General features: G+C 29.3%; 1 protein-coding gene across 1 annotated transcript in view; it reads left to right on the top strand.

Annotated features, from left to right (window-relative positions):
* The window catches only part of LOC107448361 (uncharacterized), a 30190-nt gene that overhangs the window by 1744 nt on the left and 8319 nt on the right, over positions 1-20127 (top strand). The window contains exons 2-8 of the mRNA XM_043043754.3: positions 1195-1359; positions 4178-4333; positions 8720-9059; positions 10635-10957; positions 12486-12678; positions 15019-15263; positions 17443-17745. Coding sequence (XP_042899688.2) covers positions 1195-1359; positions 4178-4333; positions 8720-9059; positions 10635-10957; positions 12486-12678; positions 15019-15263; positions 17443-17745 — 1725 coding nt within the window. The remainder of the gene's footprint in view (positions 1-1194; positions 1360-4177; positions 4334-8719; positions 9060-10634; positions 10958-12485; positions 12679-15018; positions 15264-17442; positions 17746-20127) is intronic.

Below are 20127 nucleotides of genomic sequence, written 5' to 3'. Positions count from 1 at the left end.
TGTGAGGTAGAAATGTTAATTGCTAACCAAAACTTATTATTAACATTTGCTCCGCTGTATTTACAAAAAGTTATACACAGTAAGGCAAGTTGTAGACACAATTCAAGTTGTACCACAGTGAGTGCTGCCAACAACACTCACTGAGTAAAGCTTGCATTGCTGTATACATACAACATCAAAAGAAAGCGCTTTCTTTTTATGGAAGTGAGATTTTCTTCCTTGCACTAGGAAAAGAAAAAAAGACTCATTGCATTGAACTGGTTGAATCTCCTTACTGTCTACAAAAAATTAAGGCAAATGTTTAAATCATAAACTAAGCAGTTATAGACTCTTGTCACATTGTCTGTTCATCTGCTGCGTTAAAATATCGAGAAACAATAATTGGTTCTTACCTACTGTTTGGTTATAATTTTTTACAATTGATTGTTGATTTGATTGTTAATTTTTACAATTTGATTAATCAAAAGATATTACTGCTCAGAAGTTATATGAAGCAAAGTTATTTAAGTTAAGTAGTTAATTTTAGTTAAGATTTAAATTTGCAGCAACTTGTTTTAGTTCTTCAGTCTGTTATAATTGGCAAGAAAAATTTAATGAAAATTTGGAATTAATTGATTAGAGAATGAATTTAATACAATGTATTATAATGCTTTAGGTTACAACATGCCTGGACGAATATGGGTGTACAGAGGATTTGGAAAAATCATAAATAAAAGTTAGTTTCTTTTGTAGAATAAACTGTATTTGGAGTCCCTCAAACGTCTAAGTTCATGCCTTGGCTTCATTGACATGAAAAGAAAACCAGTAGAACATATTCAGAAACAAACAATACTATTTTGTGTTCCAAAAAATTGCAAAATCACTCGGATGAATGAAATTTGCTTAGTGACATATAATTACAAGTCTAAGTAAATTCATATTCGTTCAACACTCATATTTGTTAAATCACTATAATTCAACATTTATAATTGTTAAATCAGATCTTAATAACAAATGTACGGTGTTAAATGTTATAACTGACAGGCGACTTTTTTAAGGTGATAAAAAGAATAGGTGTCACTTTGTCAAGTAGCATTGGTACGCGTTGATTGTAAGTATACTCTTGAAATACTCTGAAAATAAACTCATATTCAAAAAGGTAGAGATAAGTTTATATTTAAAAACTTGATATTTTTACAATTTACATTTTTGCAGGAAGTTCCTAACTTTCGACCTGTCTATAGTTCAATTAGTGAATTAAGAATTCACAACAGCTTGCTGACATACTTAAAAGGCGACACACTTAAGAATCTTCCTTCTCTGGAGTACATTTCTTTCGTTAATAATTCAATTCAGCACATTGATTCAGACGTATTTGAGGTAAGCATAGATTCGGTGTCACTTTTTCGATTATTTTTAGATCTTAAAATAATTATATTGACAAAAAGTACATGAAAAAGTTCAATCAAATGAAACATAACAAGGGAACGGAAACTGTTTAATCAATGGGAAGAGTCAATTAAACATAGTGATAGATAAGCAGTACTTATATTTTTGTGGTCCAAACCACTCGCAATTCAGCAAATCTTCTTCTTTTTAAATTTAAGATGACCAATTGCTCTTTTTCCTATTTTTTCATTACTGGCGTTGAAGAAACTAATGCTACACTTCGTAGCCTTACAATTTAAAGCCGAAAGGGTATTCAAATTTTAAATAACAACTAGAAGGAAGGGGGGGGGGAGACATTTGATGCTTATACCTATTTTTTTCTGACAAGTGTATATGGACGTTTTTATTAATGCGTAATATAGGCAAATTTATCAAGAAAGAAAACATTACTTTTTGAAAAATTTATTACAATGTTTTTCACATTTCTTTAAACTTAGATTTTAAAAAATGCAGTTTTTATGAGTTTTTTTTAGCAAATCATGGATATTTTTACATCGCTGATTTCAAATCTGCAATCGGCTTCTCTCTCTAAGCTACAGCTGTTTTTTAATGATATTTTTAATCTATTTTTTGCCGAAATGTTTAAGTTTAATAACGTTATATATATAACAGGGGATCGCGTAAATGTTGCGATAAACTCTTAGGAGAAATAAGGCATGGAACCCATGCCCGGAAATGTTATCATGTGTCACTTGAGACACTTCCCTGCTATAGAACGTTTCTTCGCTCACTTTAGAACATGCCATAATAGGGAAGCGTTCCTATCCACGTAAGAGGATATTTCTGGACATAGGTTTATATGAAATTTTAATCCTGGTGATGTGCTGTAACTCGACTTTAGAAGTTTGTCGCAACATTTACATGATATAATGCTTGTACATTTCGGAAAACAACAGGATAAAAGTGCCATTGAAAAGAAAACTTATACCTTTAGCAGCAAAACTTATTTCAGATTTGAAATTTTCACACCCGAATCAGGCAAGATCAAGTATTTGTATAAATGTGTCCCACAGTGTAATTTGTCAAGCTCAAATAAAGGTCACGTTAAAGGTTACTCAAGTGCATTGTCGGGTATAAAGTACCAAATCAATCTAAATTTTGGTTCATGCTATAGACAAACAATTAATTTTAATCAATAAACAAAACAATAACTGTGCACCGATTAAAACCAATCGATAAAAAGTATTGCTATTGATTTTAAGAATCGTTATCATTAATTACTAATTTGAAAAATATTTGTTTAAGTTATAGTATATTTGTTTAAGGTATAGTTTATCCAGATAGTAAGTATATTTGTTTATTACTTACTGTCTGGTTTAAATTCTACCAATTATATGAAGTAAATGCTTTCAGAAAGTTGAGACACGATATTAAAGGGATTCTTACATGCGAAGTAAGAAAAAAAATCTTATATTAAGCCAAATTATCAAAGAAAGTAGTCACATAGAGATAATAAAAATTCAGAAGTGGGTCTGTAACGTTTTGGAGATATTTTCTTGCTATGGATCAGTACTGATAACTGCAGTGACTTTTAAAATGATCCGATTGATATTTATTTTATTCCGATATTTATTTTAACATTCTGAACAGGCATTCTCATTCAGTCAGTATTTTCAAGTCGATTATGGTATTGATATTTTCTGTTTTTCAAGAGGACAACAGTAAAGTTTTTCAGGCAGGAGTATTTGACGGATTTCATGGACATTCACACACACACCATTGCATCTCGAATAACCTGCAAGCTCTCCTAATTTAAACCCCACTTAAAAACTCTGATAGATATGTTGATACTTCAGGTTAAAAAACGCACAAATCAACAATCCAGCAACTACAGAGACTTGTGCGATCGAATCCTCAACGAGTAGCTTAAACTAAAAATGGCTACGAAAATATAAAACTTAATAGATTTATTTCTGCACCGAACTCAGGCAGTTATCGAAACCTGAAGTGGAGGTGCTCATTAGAGTGAGTATATTTTACCTGGTACGATTATGCGCAATTATTTCTTTATTTTTCTTTGAAATTAAATATTTTCAAAATGTTTCTTTGTAAAAAAAAACGTTTTTTTCCCCTGAAATTCAAGGTGTTGAAGCGTAACTTTAAGTATTGTCTTAAATGTTGCTACTTAAATCTTGAAATATTGCGACTTAAACATTGATTTTGATGAAAAACTAAAAAATTATAAAATAAAAATAATGTAAAAAAATTTATTCAGGTACCGACAAAATACGTAAAAGATTTCGAAGCACTTCGTTCTTAGAAATCCTTTAGTGCCAAATTCGTGATTTTTGTTTCTTTCTACAAATATTCAAGAAAAAACTATTTTTTCATTTTTACTGCATTTATTAAAAGAGAATATCAAAACCTCAAAGGATACTGAATCGAATATTGATTGTTCGATAAATCAGGTCAAAATTACTATTTGCAGAGGAATGGTAGGATTAAGAATGAGCCCTTCCTCTAAAACGGACTGTAACGTATGTGTGCGGCAAAGACGTTTTTTTGGCCCATAAATGGTGCCACTGAAAAACAAGAACCCTTCTGTCTTTAATTCGCTTGATTTTATCGAAGCCAGACTTGCTGGTATAGTCAAGTGGCATTTGTAATAAAAACAACATAAAATAATTTTTTTGAAATATAAGGAATATACACACTATTCTTTATGCTTCAAATTTATACAAGAATAATATTAAAAAAATGAAAAAAGTTTTAAAGTACAGTTTTAAAGAGAGATATTTTTTTTTCTTAGGGTACAAACAGTGTGATTCATTTCGATCTTTCTTATAACAAGCTTTCATATTTGCCTCCTCATTTGTTTGATCCCTGGGATAATCTGCGCAACGTGTCACTTTCTCATAATCAGCTGCTACACGTTAAAGATCTATTTACGTTAGCTCGTCCACATGTAAGTAGTGTTGATATGAATCTCATATTAATATTTTTCTAAAACGCAGTTATTTTTTTAATAGTTTGATTATTTTTAGTATAATTTAGTATAGTCATCACTGTGATTATTCTTCTAAAAACGAGCAGTTCTTCCAAATGTACTCGTATTTAGAGATTAAAAAATTAAGAGATTAAAAATGCTCATAAATTTGTAAGATTGTCGTCGATTTAAATTTATGGGAGTAATTGTGAGCTGTCTAAAATCGTGAGTTACGTAAAAAACGTAAAGTTGCCATCGAAAATTGGAAAAGTAAAGGTAAAAAATAAAGCTAGAAAAAACAGCAGTACCAGAGAGAGAAAAAAAAAGTTGGAAAATAGAACAAGAAAAACCACAGTGACCAAGAGTGGTGAATCAGGGAAAAAATCGAAATTTCCACTTCCGTTTCTTAAGATTACTTAGTATTTAACATCATTACTTCATTAAAAACTTCATTTGGGTCATTCTCACAAAAACGTGATTTTTTAAGTCCCTTAGTAATAAATATTAGAAAATACAGCAGATTTCTCAATATTTTTCTTCATCATTTTTCGTAAAGTTCTAACTAACAAATCATATGCATTTCTGCTGAATGTAGGGGAAAGTTGGACAAAACGGGATACCATTATTGTTTTTATTTACTACGGAAAATCTGTTAAAGAGAACAACACATTATTTTTTTTATAGCGACGTCACTTATTGAAGCACAGAAAAAACATATTTTAAACTAATTTCAATGACTGTGAAATAGGAAAAAAAATCATTTTCCAAACTCTTACATATCCCGTTTTAGCATACCTGGGTCGGACAAAACGGGATAGGGTTTACAATGTTTAATTTTTTGTGTAAAACTAACTAAAAACATCATTAAGTGACAGAAAACTGTAAAGCAAAGTTTCTAAAAATTGTATTTATGCATCATCCGTGAGTCTTGGATTTTCCTTCACTCGAGGAAATGCAAACATAGGAGGGATGAATACGAGTATACCAGCTGCACTTATGCATGTTTCAACAGTAACCAAAACTCCTCATTCGGCTGAAGACAAGCTACCCACTTGCCTCGTAGACTCAACACTTTTGAAGGCTTGTTTGGCACTGTTAGAATTCCTGTTTCATCAACATTATAAATATCATTTGGAGTAATCCTATGTTTACTTAATAGAGAATTCAAAAAACTGCTTAACTGTAGTGCGATTAAACCCTTTTTGCTCGGACCATACCCGTGGGTTCTGGATTTCGGAGGCTAAGCTCTGCCAAGAAATGATTACAACCAGCACTTCCCAGTCATTTTTTTCCCTGTGTCAAAATTATGCTTAATATTGTTTCTCTCAGCTAACTCAAATGCTAGCATTCGTATGTCCGTTAGAGTTATAGCAAATAATCTCTCTTCTAGAGCCAATAACAATACATGCTTACGCGTTTTTTCTTGTTCAACATTGAATACTGTCTCTTATCTGTCCAACTGTGGCCAATCCAGGGGTCAATCTATTTGTACGAGCCTTTTTTACCTCTCTTTCGATATAGTAATAATAATATAGTAAAAGTATTAGGCCAACAAATAAATAGGTGGATAGAACGGGATATAAAAAAAACTCTATCCCGTTTTATCCAACTCATAAGTATCCCGTTTTGTCAGACTCAGACACTTTTCAAAACAAACATGGCTTCTGCCTAAACAAGAAAGAAAAATTAGATCGACTAGACATGAGAATACTCGTTAATAAATGCTTCATCAAATGTAATACTCACCGGAATTGTAATTCTATATATATAAGCAGTAAAATGTGAAAAACAACGCACGTAAATGTAGAAAGAGGCAAAAAAATTGAGTAAAAAAGTTCTGTGACCTACAATTTTCTATCAAATAGTGATCTCGAGACGGTACGCACTGAAAATGATATAATCACAGTCAAATAACAAGTTTCTTTCTTCGTCCGCTAGATAGCTGCAATAGTCTGGTCCCTAGGCGACGTATCCCGATTTGTCCGACTATCCCGTTTTATCCAACTCTCCCCTATTTAATATTTCATTCTTATTTTTTAATAAACATAACTTCAAAATCCCCTCCGTGGACGTCCCTACGTCTGTGACACAAAATAATTTTTAATGGCTGTTAAACAATTTAAATGTTATTTTAATGATTTTTGCAGTTTTACCTAGTTAAATGTTTATAGTAACTTTTTATTTAATGTTTTTTTAAAAAAATATTTATTTTTATAAAATAAATTACTAGTAAACTTTGTCCATCAAAAATGAAATCTCCCACCATGAACAATAAATACAGTTGGTAAATATGCAATAAAGGGCAGCATATGCGAAATCCCTATAAGACAGCTGCTGGTAAAGGTAACCATTCCATTTTCTAATGTTAACTATCAGTTGTTTTTGCTCTCTTTGGTGTCAGTTTTGGATTGTTGTGTTCAATTGGGGTTTGGCAAAGTTCTCACCGTATACTCCGTGGACATCATAAGGAAGGTAAGAGAAAAAAAAATTTTTTTTTTGATAGATGAATTTTAGATTGCAAAAATAGTATATTTAATAAAAAGAACTGCCCCATTTTTGTAACTTTAAAATTAAAAATCAGTAAAAGTCAAGAACTAGTTTTTTTCTCCTCCGTGGACATAACAAGTCCACGGAGGAGAAGACACAGTCAATGGAAGAGACAATGTGTTAGATAACCATAAGACAATTTTAATAATTAAAAAACTGTTTTCTTTTAATTGATATTTTTTAAAATGGAACAAATGTGTTAGTATTTTTAAAGAAAATCAATTAAGTTTAACTTTTTCTTATATGAGAAGTAAATATTGGCAATTTTTCTAAATAATTTCTGTGATGTTTAACATTTTTTTTCTCTTCAAATTTTAGGAAGAAAATGGTAAAACGAAAATGTAAAAAAAGAAAGCAATCAAATGTTCAAATTCAAAAGAGAAGGGAACAGAAAAAACTTATTATGAGACAATCTAGACAGAAATTAAAAGAAAACCCTATATTGTTTAAAGAAAGTAAAATAAAAGAAAAAAGGAGCAAAAAACTTTGAAATCTATATCAGAAAAAGATTTAACAAAAACATCGTGATTAAATGTACCTAAATTTTTATAAATTGATAGAACAAGCCGTTTGTGCCCAGGGAAAAAAGAAACAATAACAAGAAGAAAAGAGAAAAAACAAAAACGTTATTTGGATGACAGTACGTTTAACTTGCATAAAATGTTCATAAAAGAGTACCCTCAGCACTCAACTTTCATGTGGAGCTTGAAATTTTATTTCAATAGTCTTGACATTTCAATTTATTAATTTTCAGTAAGAGTTACTTAGAAAATTGTACACCTAATTTAAAAATGGATGTTTCCTTTCATAGCAGCATGATTAATCGGAAGTAGCTTTATCTCTAATAATGAAATATTTTATTATTTACTTATTAATGTTAAACTCATATCAGTTGTACTCAATAATTAATGAATTAGTCTTCATTGACATTTCATATTTTATAACATAAAATGTCTCCTCCGTGGACAAGGCAGAATTTAAAATATTTTAAATCTTGTAAAAAATAAAATAGAAAACTTTACCATTATTATAAGGACATATAACAAAAATAAATAAAGGCATTTATGTAATTTTTATTACTTTTTTAATTACTTTAATTTATGAAAATTTTTTAGTCTATTTATACCTTTTCAGTGCGAATGACCCATTTGCTTCACAAATATACAAATTGGAAATAACAGTCAACATATTTTAAGCTTTGAAAAATAGTCTCCTATTTTCAAGACTTGCCAGACGTGAATGAATCGAAACAAAAGTGATTTGAAATTTAAAAAAAAACTGAAAGAATAAAGTTTCCATCGAAAAATGGAACAGTAAGAGGGAGAAACAAAACTAGAAAAAACCACAATAGCCGAGAGGGAAAAATAGAATAAGAAAAATCACAGTGGAGAGGGGATAAATCAAGGGAGGGGGGAATCAAAATTTCCGTTTCTTCATATTATTTAAGATTTAACATTTTTTTTTTAATTCACAAGTTGAGCTCATGCCTTAAAAGAATTTCTACATTTATTAACAATTTAAAATATCATTATTTTATTAGTTAAAATTTTATTTGTCAAGAAATATATGTGTTTTTATTCCTATGAATGTTTAAACATAAACTTATTTGCGAATTTATAAATTAGTCGATTCGTTGAATTAAATTAATTCAGATTAATTTGATAAATTAAATTGAGTTAATTAATCAATTTTAACCGGACTATGTGAGTGATAATTGGGTACTTCCTAATTTTAATATAACATATCATAAGACTTACGAAAACGCTTGATTTAAATGAACATGTGCATTCATTGTTGTTATTTTTTTTTCCAACTTAGGCTATATATCTGGGTTATAACAACATAACTGATTTAGACGCCATTTTACCATCAATTACATGGAATTTGACTACATTACGTCTTTCGTACAACCCCATCAGACAGCTTTCTTCTGATTTTCTTCATGGTAAAGCTCCACTGTTGAGGTACCTGTACCTTGATCACTGTCTGATTCAGGTCTTGAATGAAAATAAGTATTATAATCTTCGAATACATCTTCATGTTCTGGATCTTAGTTACAACAGGATAGAAAAAGTAAATCCAACGAGAATTGACTTTGGATTTCGTAACTATAAGTCTGAGCTGGTGCTTGAAGGGAACTTAATACGAGAGTTCAAAGGTGAAATTTTACGCACACTTAATCCTTTCACAATTAAGAACAATATTATTTGAACAATTAACAAAATTATGATTCGAACAATGAACAAAGCTATCATTTGAATAATGAATTAAACTATTATTTGAACAATGAGCAAAACTACCATTTGAACAATGAACAAAATTATCATTTGAACAATGAACAAAACTATTACTGGAACAATGAACTAAATTGTTTGAGCAAAGAGTCTTATTATTTTTTGAACAATGAACGATATTATTGTTTGAACAATCAAAACTAATATATATTGTGAAACAATAATAATGATATCACTAGAAAAAAATTTCTATTTCATGAGATTTTTTATAGATTTTAAATACTTTCGCATCCCTGATTTCAAATCTACAATTGTTTCACCCTACAAGCTATAGTATTTTTAAAAGGACATTTTTAATCTATTTTTTGTCTAAATGTACAAGTTAAATGAAGTTGTACATAACAGAAGGCCGCTTGAAGATTGCTACAAGCTTCTACGGTGGTAAGGACACATCATCAGAATTAAAATTGCATAGGAAACCGTGCCGGAAAAAGTCGTCATACTCCGCTAGGGCACTTACCTATTATGAACTCTTTCTCCAGTGCACTTTTAATCCTGATAATGTGTCATTATCCCTCGTAGAAGTTTGTAGCAACATTTAAATGACCCTCTGTTATATATAACATTAGCCCTTTTACATTTCGACGAAGAATAAACTAAAAATGTTGTTTTTAAAAAAATTCAGCTTTAGAAGCAAAATTAATTTTAGATTTGAAATCTCTACTCCCGGATTCAGCAAGACAAAGTATTTGCAATAGATTAATGTAACAAAAAAGTTTTTTCCTCAGTGCGATTTTTCTTTTCAGTTATCAAGTTTATATAAATAATATCAAAGTAATAAAATATTAAGTATATTTCGTTATATAAATAATTAGTTATTCATCTTAATTAAGTATTCCATTTCATAATTTAAGTATTCTTAGCATACATCAATAAAGTTTTCAAAAATTGCTTTAATAAACATTAACTAGTTTAATTTAGTGCTTTTCATAATAATTTTGAGTCGTAAGGTTATTAAGTTGACCTTGATACTCAAATTCAATCATAAATGCACTCATCTCAAGTTAAGTTTTTTACTTCGACTTGAACCACATAGTTTAACAGGTAAAAAAGAATCTGAAATTTTATTAATATCAATTCAACAGCACTGAAGAAATGAAATTTAAAAATATGTTAAAATTAAACTTGTAAAGTAAAAGCGTCAACTTAACATTTAAATAAATCATAGAAACTTTTCTCGTCAAAATCTCTACTGAATATTAAAAAAAAAGTTATTACTAAAGGAGGCTTACTCTAGAATTTAAGTGATAAAAAATTTTAAGAAATTTTTTCAGCAAGGAATTTTAAGCATTTTTTTTTCAAACTGCTAAAAAGACACAAAAGACTTCTTTTAGCTGTTGTCTTGCATTTTGTATTATTTTAAATTCTTTATTTCAAGCCTATTTTCTTTTTGTTTGATGGTCTTTTAAAATAACTATCAATATTCAATGTATTTACAGTTCGAGTGCATAATGTGCGAAAAATTAATCTTGCCAACAACCGCCTAAGAAGCTTGGACAATGCCCTAAAACATTATCTGGAGTTGTCTGTTGCCAGAAATGAGTTACGGCAGTTAGAAACGATAGATTTTTATTTATCTCCGGATATAAGAATATTTAAAGCTCAGAAAAATCAAATAAAATGGATCGATAGCTCATTCTTCTACAGTAAGTACTTCCTAGGTTATCTAGATCTCAGTTACAATCTTCTGGAATCGCTGAACAGTACTGTTCACCAACTACCTCGTTTGAAGTACTTGAATCTTTCATCGAATTTTATAACTGTGAGTAACTATTTCTTTTTTTCTGAAATATCTATATTTTCTATTATACCGGAAAAGCACGGGCTTAATTTGTTTTTACAAAAAAATATGTGATTGCACCAATGCAGACGAACAATATTTATGAACCATAGTGACGTATTCCACTCTGAGAAGCAAAATGAAAAAGATATTATAACGACTCGAGCATGAATCGCCTCAAAAATCGCTACTTTATGCATTTCATACCTGGATTACGTACGGAGAGTAAACAAGCATATCTAAGAAAACTCTCTCCAGCCGTTCCCAGTGAAATAACATTCACGAATCAACTAAGCACATAATGCCATAAATAAACACTTCAAGTTATCCACGTCTTATTTTATCCCCAGTTCAGGGATTTCGCGATGGTTGTTCGTGACTAGAAACATCGTCGGCGTCGAGAGTCTTGATGAATTCCAAACGAAATTGAAAACAGATACTATATTACGTCTATACACATGGAGCGAATCACGTATAAAAAGTACAAACGGCTACAACTCTTGCCTACCATGCAATGATTGACTACTGATTGCAACAGGGCTTCTCGTGAGGGGTCTCTTTGACTATTTTTTCTGACATTCCTGAAAGCATCTCTCCAGCGCTACTTTCTTGTTTTGAAAGAAGGTTTCCCGTGTTGTTCCTCTTCTGTGAGTTTTTTGTCCCGTTTTCCTGTTTTGTTGTTTTGACCGACGGATTTGCTGCTATGATAAAATAAAAAATATGTTCTCTTTTCATATGCTTTCAGACTCATCTTTTTGCAGGTTGTATTTTTATTATTTTTTTATTTCGAAGATGTTTTATTCTGGTGGAACAATCTTTAAAATGGATTTTGCTAAAAAGATTTGCAATTGCATTACCATTAAATCGGCTTGGTCTAAAAATTCTTTTTTTGTATGTATTAACGAGTCTAAAGTTCCTACCATAATTAATAATTTTTTTAAAAGGAAAATCTAATAATCCTTACTTTCACTAAATGTCTTAAATAATGTAACATAATTAACTTTAAATTGTTAAAATTGTTAATTAATTGTTAATTAATTTTAAATTGTTAATTAATTTTAAATTGTTAATTAATTTTTTAATGTTGTGGCCCACTTATAATGCTTTTTCTGTTTTTAGATTTTAATACAAAAACTCTGTAAGTCTATTATAATATGTGATGGTGAACATTTCGAAAACATTATAGGATTTTGAAAAATCGTGACACGGTTTTCAGAGTTTTTTTCTTTGATTTATTGTTTAATACTTGCAGCGCCATATGTTAAAAAAGATTTGTAAAAAAAAAAAACAAATTCTGAGAACAAATATTCATTCACTATCGCATGAATTTGCTGCAAGATATAGTTTTTTTCCTTAACCATTTTACAATTGTAAAAGTTTTAAAAATCGTTATTCTCACTTAGGGCATCCTATGCATAAACATAACTAACACACGAATTCGTGGCTGAGACAAATAAATTATTTTAATTGACAGCACTTCATGCCAATTTTAACCGAAATCAATTTTTAGGTACTCGAAGAGAGAGAATTCGTTGGTCTCGTCGATTTAATTCATTTGAATATTTCTGGAAATAAAATTGTTACACTTGGAAGTGATCTTCGCTGGTTACCCCGATTGTCGATCCTTGACTTGACGAACAACAGAATTAGGACTTTAAGAAGTGAACATATGCCAAATTCTTTGAAATATCTCTATATACGGGGTAAGTTTTAAAAATTTGACGCGCCATTAAAGGACACTTATAAATAACAAGTTATTAGTTATAATATTACTTGTTATTAGGAGGTTTCCAACAAATAGTCGATGGAGACTTTCCATCAAAATACACTATTTATTTCCTAAGATTATTTTCTGTAGAAAATGATAGAAAATAATCTTAGGATCTAAAAGCTAGTGAAAAATTTTCAAAAGAAATTTTCTTATAAGAATAACATTTTTATCAAAAATATTGTTTTCAGCCTTTGTATTTTTTAAAAATAAGTATTTTACAAGTTTAATGAATTTTTCCTCGGGGACAGCATATTACATAGAAGTATATCAACTGCATGGGTTACGTACAATTTTTCACCAAAAACACGTATTACTATTTTTCACCAAATTTAGAAATGTGGCTTATCATTATATTTCTTAAAGCCCTTCCAATATGCGTAATAACAACATTATTTTTATTTACACTTTGACTGATTCAATTGGAGCTTGAAAATTTTGTGAAATTTTGAGATCGTGTGTAAAATATCAGAAAGGTAATATTATTTAATTTACAAAATAAGAATAAAAAATTATTTTGCACTTGACTTTACGAATTTCGAATGCTTGCAATAAATATAGCGGAAATCTACATTAATTTTCCAAAAAAAATTTTTTTAAATGTGCACTTTTCAACACTTTATTTTACTGTACACCAAGGAATAAATATCGATGCGTTGTTGTAAAGTTGTTCCGGACAATCCTTTTTGAATTCCACAAACCAACCAATGGTTGCCTTTTCTTTGCTATGGTGGTCAATTAAAATGTATTATAACACACATTATAATTATTTATTCACAACAGCATTAGGTCCCACTTGTGTTTCGCCTCACATAGTCATCACTCTTTAGTTACACCTGTTGCTACTGTTAATCAAAATTTAATACGCCAGATTTACTAACATCTTTTGAAAGATAGAAAAGATTTAATAGTATTCGATATCAATCGGCACTTTTTAAAGATCTTACTCGTCGAGGAAATATTTCAGTAATCCTGATTACCTTAAGTGATAAATCCGATGCTTTTAACGTAGTGTAATCTTGAATTGTTCGTTAAGTTAATGTTCCTTATGTTGGAATACTAAATTAACCCGTGCAGAGGCCCTCTTTCTTCTAGGAGGCGTTATTTTAAAGCTGTAAGAAAACTGTAGGTAGAGAAAAACTACTTTTTAAACTACTATGCTACTTTTCAATTTATAATTTTCTAGAAATCAACTTATTATTTTTTTTAACATTTCATATCGAATAACTTTATAAAGAAAGAAGTTAAATAAATGAGTTAGCGCAAAGTATCATTGCTACAGTGTAAAATATTCCTGATTAAAAAAAAATTTCAAAAGTATTGGCAGCCTGGGTGCAGCATCCTTGAAATCTATTTTACAGTAATATGGATTTAATTACAGTGATTCAGTAATTTTATAGTACGTATTACTGTAAAAATTAAAGTATAGCAGATATTTTGTTCCGTAAAATTTTATGGTATAACTGAATTTTACGGTAAAAGTTCTGTCAATCTCAGTGCCGGTACCTTGTACCATAAATTGAACCAGTTTTTTACGATGCATTATTAAAAATTTCGGATAATATTAAACCATAATATGGTTCAAATTTGATGCAACTTTAAGAAAGTGCTCAATGGAATTATCCAAAGTGCCAAGTTATAGAGTCTGAAAGATAAAAATTAGCAGATTTGAACTTAGAAAATTTCCTTTGGGATATACGAACATCTATTGCATTTGGATAAACACCATAAATGATTTTGTTTGCACTTGTCACTACCTATGCAAAAAACTAAAATAAAATATAATAATAATAATACAGTACCGGATCTGTACCTCACCTGAGTTTGATTTTCCTTTTCACCATACTAAAAAAAGAACAGTAAATAAATAAACAAATTAATAAATAAATAAGAATAATAAATATCACATTGGATTTTAAATATCCTTAGCATGACTTTCAAGTACACAATGGACTTATAAATGGTAAACGAATAACGAAGTGTTCAAAAACGGTTAGTAATTTTTGCCTCCTGATATTTTCTCTAAAATTATTAACATTTATATTATATAATATTGTTAATAATATTTGGAAAAGTTCGAGAACTCCAGGTGCAGGAATACACGAAATCGTATTTTCGTTTTATTTATTTGTTATTTTCAACAATTATAACTTAGTTAAATAACACTTGCGATGTTTTTATCTCTTGTGTATTGCTACTTCTACTACTTATTTTTTGTGCATTGCTCTTCCAAAATGTTAAAGTAATTTTCAATCAACTACTGCTCATTCTTTAGATAACCCTATTCGCTGTGATTGTGAGCTCCTTCCTTTTATTAAATGGCTAAACTTGTCAGAAACTGATGTAGATATTGATCTTTGCCGTTCAATGTTACTGTACACACCAAATCATGTGCAGTCTTGTCCATCAACATGCGAGTGTTACTGTACAAATGACATTGAAAAATACTTCATGGCTGTGGATTGCAGTTTTAGGAATATCTGGACATTACCCCAGTTTCTGGCAGAACATAGTGCAGAGGTATATTAGTCTAATTTTTGACATATTCGTTTTTCTAAATATGGTTTTTTCCATACACTGCAAGAAAATCTGTTAAATTTACACAAAAAAATGCTGGTGTGCCAGTATAAAACCATTTCTTCACGGAAAAATTCTGTTATTTAACCTGTTTTTAAGATGATAAGTGCTGTCATAACAGACACTGTTATTTTAATAAAAAAAATTCTACTAAATAACTGTGTCAGTAATGGAGTCATTGCAAGCCGAGAGCAGCATTCATTCGACCCGTTCACGCTGGGTTTCGAACCTGTGTTACTGAAAGACGAGCGCTTAGTCCTCTAAGCTATCGCAGCTCTAATGTCTCATTATTTTGTTTAAAATTTTAACCGGCATTGAACAGCGGACTCAATTCTGAGTTTATGACTACCAATGTTCAACTCCGTATCTTTATAATTTTGAACCCAACCCAGAAGACAATGTAATTCCTTGGCCAAGCATTGGTACAAACCAGGACTTTTAATAGAACTCACCTGTATTTGGGTTATATGAGAGGAAAATAATGAAAACCTCCCACGCTTAGCCCGACGGCAAAGCGATTCTAACCTGTGATCCGTTTATCACTGAAAATATTTTACGTCTGGTCTGTGGTCAGTGCAAGATTGGAGTCATAGCTGAGATTTGGCAGTATTGTTTTGACAATAAAATAGAAATTCAGTTTTATTTATACGTTGTTCAAAACCATATAATAATTACTTTAAAATAGGAGCAAATATAGAAAAGAATAATAAATTAATTTGGAAAAAGGTAGAATTATCCCCGCGGTAAGCAAAACGGCAATGCACAAAACTAGAATTTTAACTGATGGTTTATCGGTTTATAATTAGGACGAATAAAGAAACAACCGTTATATCAGCAGAACAGTTATAACTGCTCAATATAACCATCAAATATACAGAGAAAGTCTGTAAAAAGAACAGGGATTTTTCGCAGTATAGTATGTTTTGCATAACAATTTCAAGATCTATTGGAATGGTAAATTTAAAAATATTAAAATCTATAATATTATATGAATTTGTAAAATGTATAAGTCCATAAAATATGTTTGTAAAGTTTGATTAAAATTTACTGAAGAATTGTTGATAATATGGTGTTAGTAGTGTTGGTAACTGATATTGATTGGTAATTTTTATAATTTTTTGTTTAATTGATTGGTAATTTTTTGTGCCATTTTACATTAGCGTGTTTTATTCTTTGTAACTACTTATCGCTTCTTGCATCTTTTATATTGATTACAGCAATATCTATGAATCACAAATAAAACTGATCTCTCATATGTATAACAAACGAAAAAATTCAAAATTTCAGATAATACTCCTGAGAAAAAAGGGCGGACAATATACTTTGACTTGTTGGTTATACATTTTTCAGGAATAAGTTACGTCAAAATCACGTGTTTGTTGCATCAGAATAACGTTCTTTAGACAAGTCAGAGAACAAATAGGATGATTTTCAGACTAACAATAGCAAGGATTTTTAGAATTTCAAAGTGAAAATATATTAAAAGTAGAACAGATATTTTATATTTTGTATATCTATATTAAATGAGAGAAATAAACAACATAGTAATTAAGGCAATGAAAACAGCTAATTTCTCTCAGGAAGTGTGTTTATCTTTGCGTCAGTCCATAAAATATATCACAAGACATATATTTTAAGTATCAAACTTAAGATTAATACGCAAATATTCGTTTGAACTTCTTGCATACAGGGTGTTCAGAAATCATTTGGTATTTTCTAAATCCCGGCCAGGTAATGAAATTAAAAAGAATGCATATTAGAAATGGTAATTAATATTCAGTCGTGGAAGAAAGATAACGATATTCAAATTGGAAGGGAGAACCGTTAGAAAAATTGTTTCTTTTAATCCCCTTCCAGCTCTTGTCCGTTATTTCAGAAAATAAACGAGTTTTTATGGATCTAGTTCTACCTTCCTCAGTAGTGATTTGAATAATTTCAAAATTGTTTTTTCCTTTTCTTGTTAACTTATATACTTATTATGTGTCCCTTATGTGCATATTTTCATGAATTTTGAGAGTGATCATTTAGAAGCAGTCTGTATGAAAAAGACATTGCTTTTCTTTTTTTCTTTCCTCTTTTTTTTTTTTTTTTTTTTTTTTGCATTTCCTTCTTTTTTTTTCAGGATTCATCTCTCCTGAAAATTACTTTTCAACCTCAATTTAAAAAGAACACGGGTGACATCGTAATTGTGGATAGTATAGGGGAAATGAACCTTTCCAACAACAACTTAGATACTTTAGAAAGTGCACGATTACCTGTTGGTCTAAGACATCTATTTCTACACAACAACAGGTTCAAAGCAATAAACACGACATCGCTCAGGAATGTCTATAACTTTCAACAACTGACATTATCTGGTAATCCATGGATTTGTGATTGTGATACTGCAAATTTTCGAAAATGGATACTTTCAAATGAAAAAATAGTAAGTTTGGGAAGCCAAGTCGGCAGTATTCTGTAAGAAATATGATAAATATATATGTATATATATATACATATATATACATATACATACATATATATATATATATATATATATATATATATATATATATATATATATATATATATATATATATATATATATATATATATATATATATATATATATATATATATATATATATATATATATATATATATATATATATATATATATATATATATGTGTGTGTGTGTGTGTGTGTGTGTGTGTGTTACCGTTAAAGTATATAATGCAGTTATTTCATAGAATACCTAGTTATTCCATGAAATAACTGATCGCGTCCGTTAAAGTGTGTAATATGTTATTAATTTGACACTTTAACTAGTTATTCTATGAAATAACTAGGTATACTATAAATTAACTAATGAGAGACATTTAAAGTGTAAAATAAACAGTTTATCTAGAATGAAATAACTAGTTATTCTATAAATAAACTGATGATAGATAATTAAAATGAAAACGAAGCAATTCATCAGATCGTTGGCAGATCGTTATTCTATGAAATAACTAGTTAAACCATGAAACACAAGAAAGTTTTGCACTTTAACGGACACGATCAGTTATTTCATGGAATAACTAGGTATTCCATAAAATAACGGATTTCATACTTTGACGGTAACATATATATATATATATATATATATATATATATATATATATATATATATATATATATATATATATATATATATATATATATATATATATATATATATATATAACTAGATTACGGAAACAGAGACAAAAACATAATTTTAAGAAAAGTCGGTTCAAAATTTTCTAAAATTAGAAAAAGATGCTATTTAAAATATTATTTCTCAAGAACTATTTACCCATTTTTGTTTAAATTTCGTATTTAGACTTTAAAAATTTTACAGTTTAAAATAGTGAGAATATGTATGCACCTTACAATTCTATACAACTTTGAGCCTTATTGAATAATACAGTTAAAAAGTAATAAAAATTCCTTTTTCATGGAATATTATCTGCGGATTATTATAATCAAAAGATTTTCGATTCTCTTAAGAAGTTCTCGAGGTACAAGCAAAATTTCTGAAAATTCATTAAGAAATCGTTAGTAAAAATAATTAGAATATTTGAAATCTCCTCTTTAAATAACTGAGATTGGCATTTAATTTGTCAAAATCCAATCCTTCGAACAAAAATTATTCAGGGTAATATCTTTTTATTTCACGCACTGTATATAAACAATATACTTTATTTCAAAGCAACTTAGATACCAAAGCATTATTCTTCGCCACAGATAAACAAAAATAATAAATAGAATCCGTAATCACCATAAAAATACTGAGGATTACTTGTTAATTTTCGCTCATTGCTTAGTTATTAGCATAAATCTTGAAATCTATTAAATTTAATTATGATCACTGAGGCTTGGTTCATATACTACAGAAAACTTTAAAAAATATATATTACTACAATGCAATAACAGCATATATTCAATTGAAACAGAGCTAATATTTACAACAAAGTTTACGATACAATTGTGTAAAAACAATTAATTTAGGAAGCATACACATACTAATTTATTTTTAAAAAAAGCTAGTTTGTAATGCACGCACATTATCGAGATAGGGATATTGAAATAAATTCGAAATAGGCTTAAAAGAGTTGAAACGGTTAGAAATGGAGCATTTTGAAAAAAGAATAAATAGGTAAAAATTACGATGTTTATCAATGTATTGTAGCTACAAAACACAAAATATATATACTTTTTGTTAAATAGAAGAAAACTTCTGTAGATTTATCGATGTTTCGTTGATAGCAAGAAATAACTCCAAATGCTTGATTACGAAAATCAAAACTTGGCATCAGACAATTCTAAGACATTCGCCAAAATTGGAATTTTCAGATGTAAAATAATTCACGAAAGAGGAGTGTAGTGTTGAGTAATTTTGTGTTCAGATTTTACTATGCTACTGAAAATGTATGCAAACTCTTGATTTGTGATTAAGTGATCATTCATAGAGTTTTTTTTTATGTATTCTCGTTTTGAATTCTGTTCCAGACAAAGAAAAACAAATTTAAATACTTTTTTAAATAAATATGTAAATATTTTTTCAATAAATATGTAAATATTTTTCAGATAAATATGTCAGTTACTAACTAGTGTAACACGTGGGATAAAATCGTATTATCGCTAGTATTTGTTAGACTCAAAGACTGGAAATACTCATTGTTTGCGAATAACTGCCATTTTAAGTTTTGTTTTTATATTTAATTAGACTACCTTTTAGTTAGTCTAATTACATACAAAAAATGGATCAACATTTTGACTTTTGATACCGTAAAACGCTTTGA

This window comes from Parasteatoda tepidariorum, chromosome 2 (genome assembly GCF_982258835.1).
Source record: "Parasteatoda tepidariorum strain Cologne lab strain chromosome 2, Ptep-v5.0, whole genome shotgun sequence".
NCBI classification, from domain to species: domain Eukaryota; kingdom Metazoa; phylum Arthropoda; class Arachnida; order Araneae; family Theridiidae; genus Parasteatoda; species Parasteatoda tepidariorum.
The sequence above is the reverse complement of the archived record's forward strand: the minus strand, read 5'-3'. Positions and strand labels throughout refer to the sequence as shown.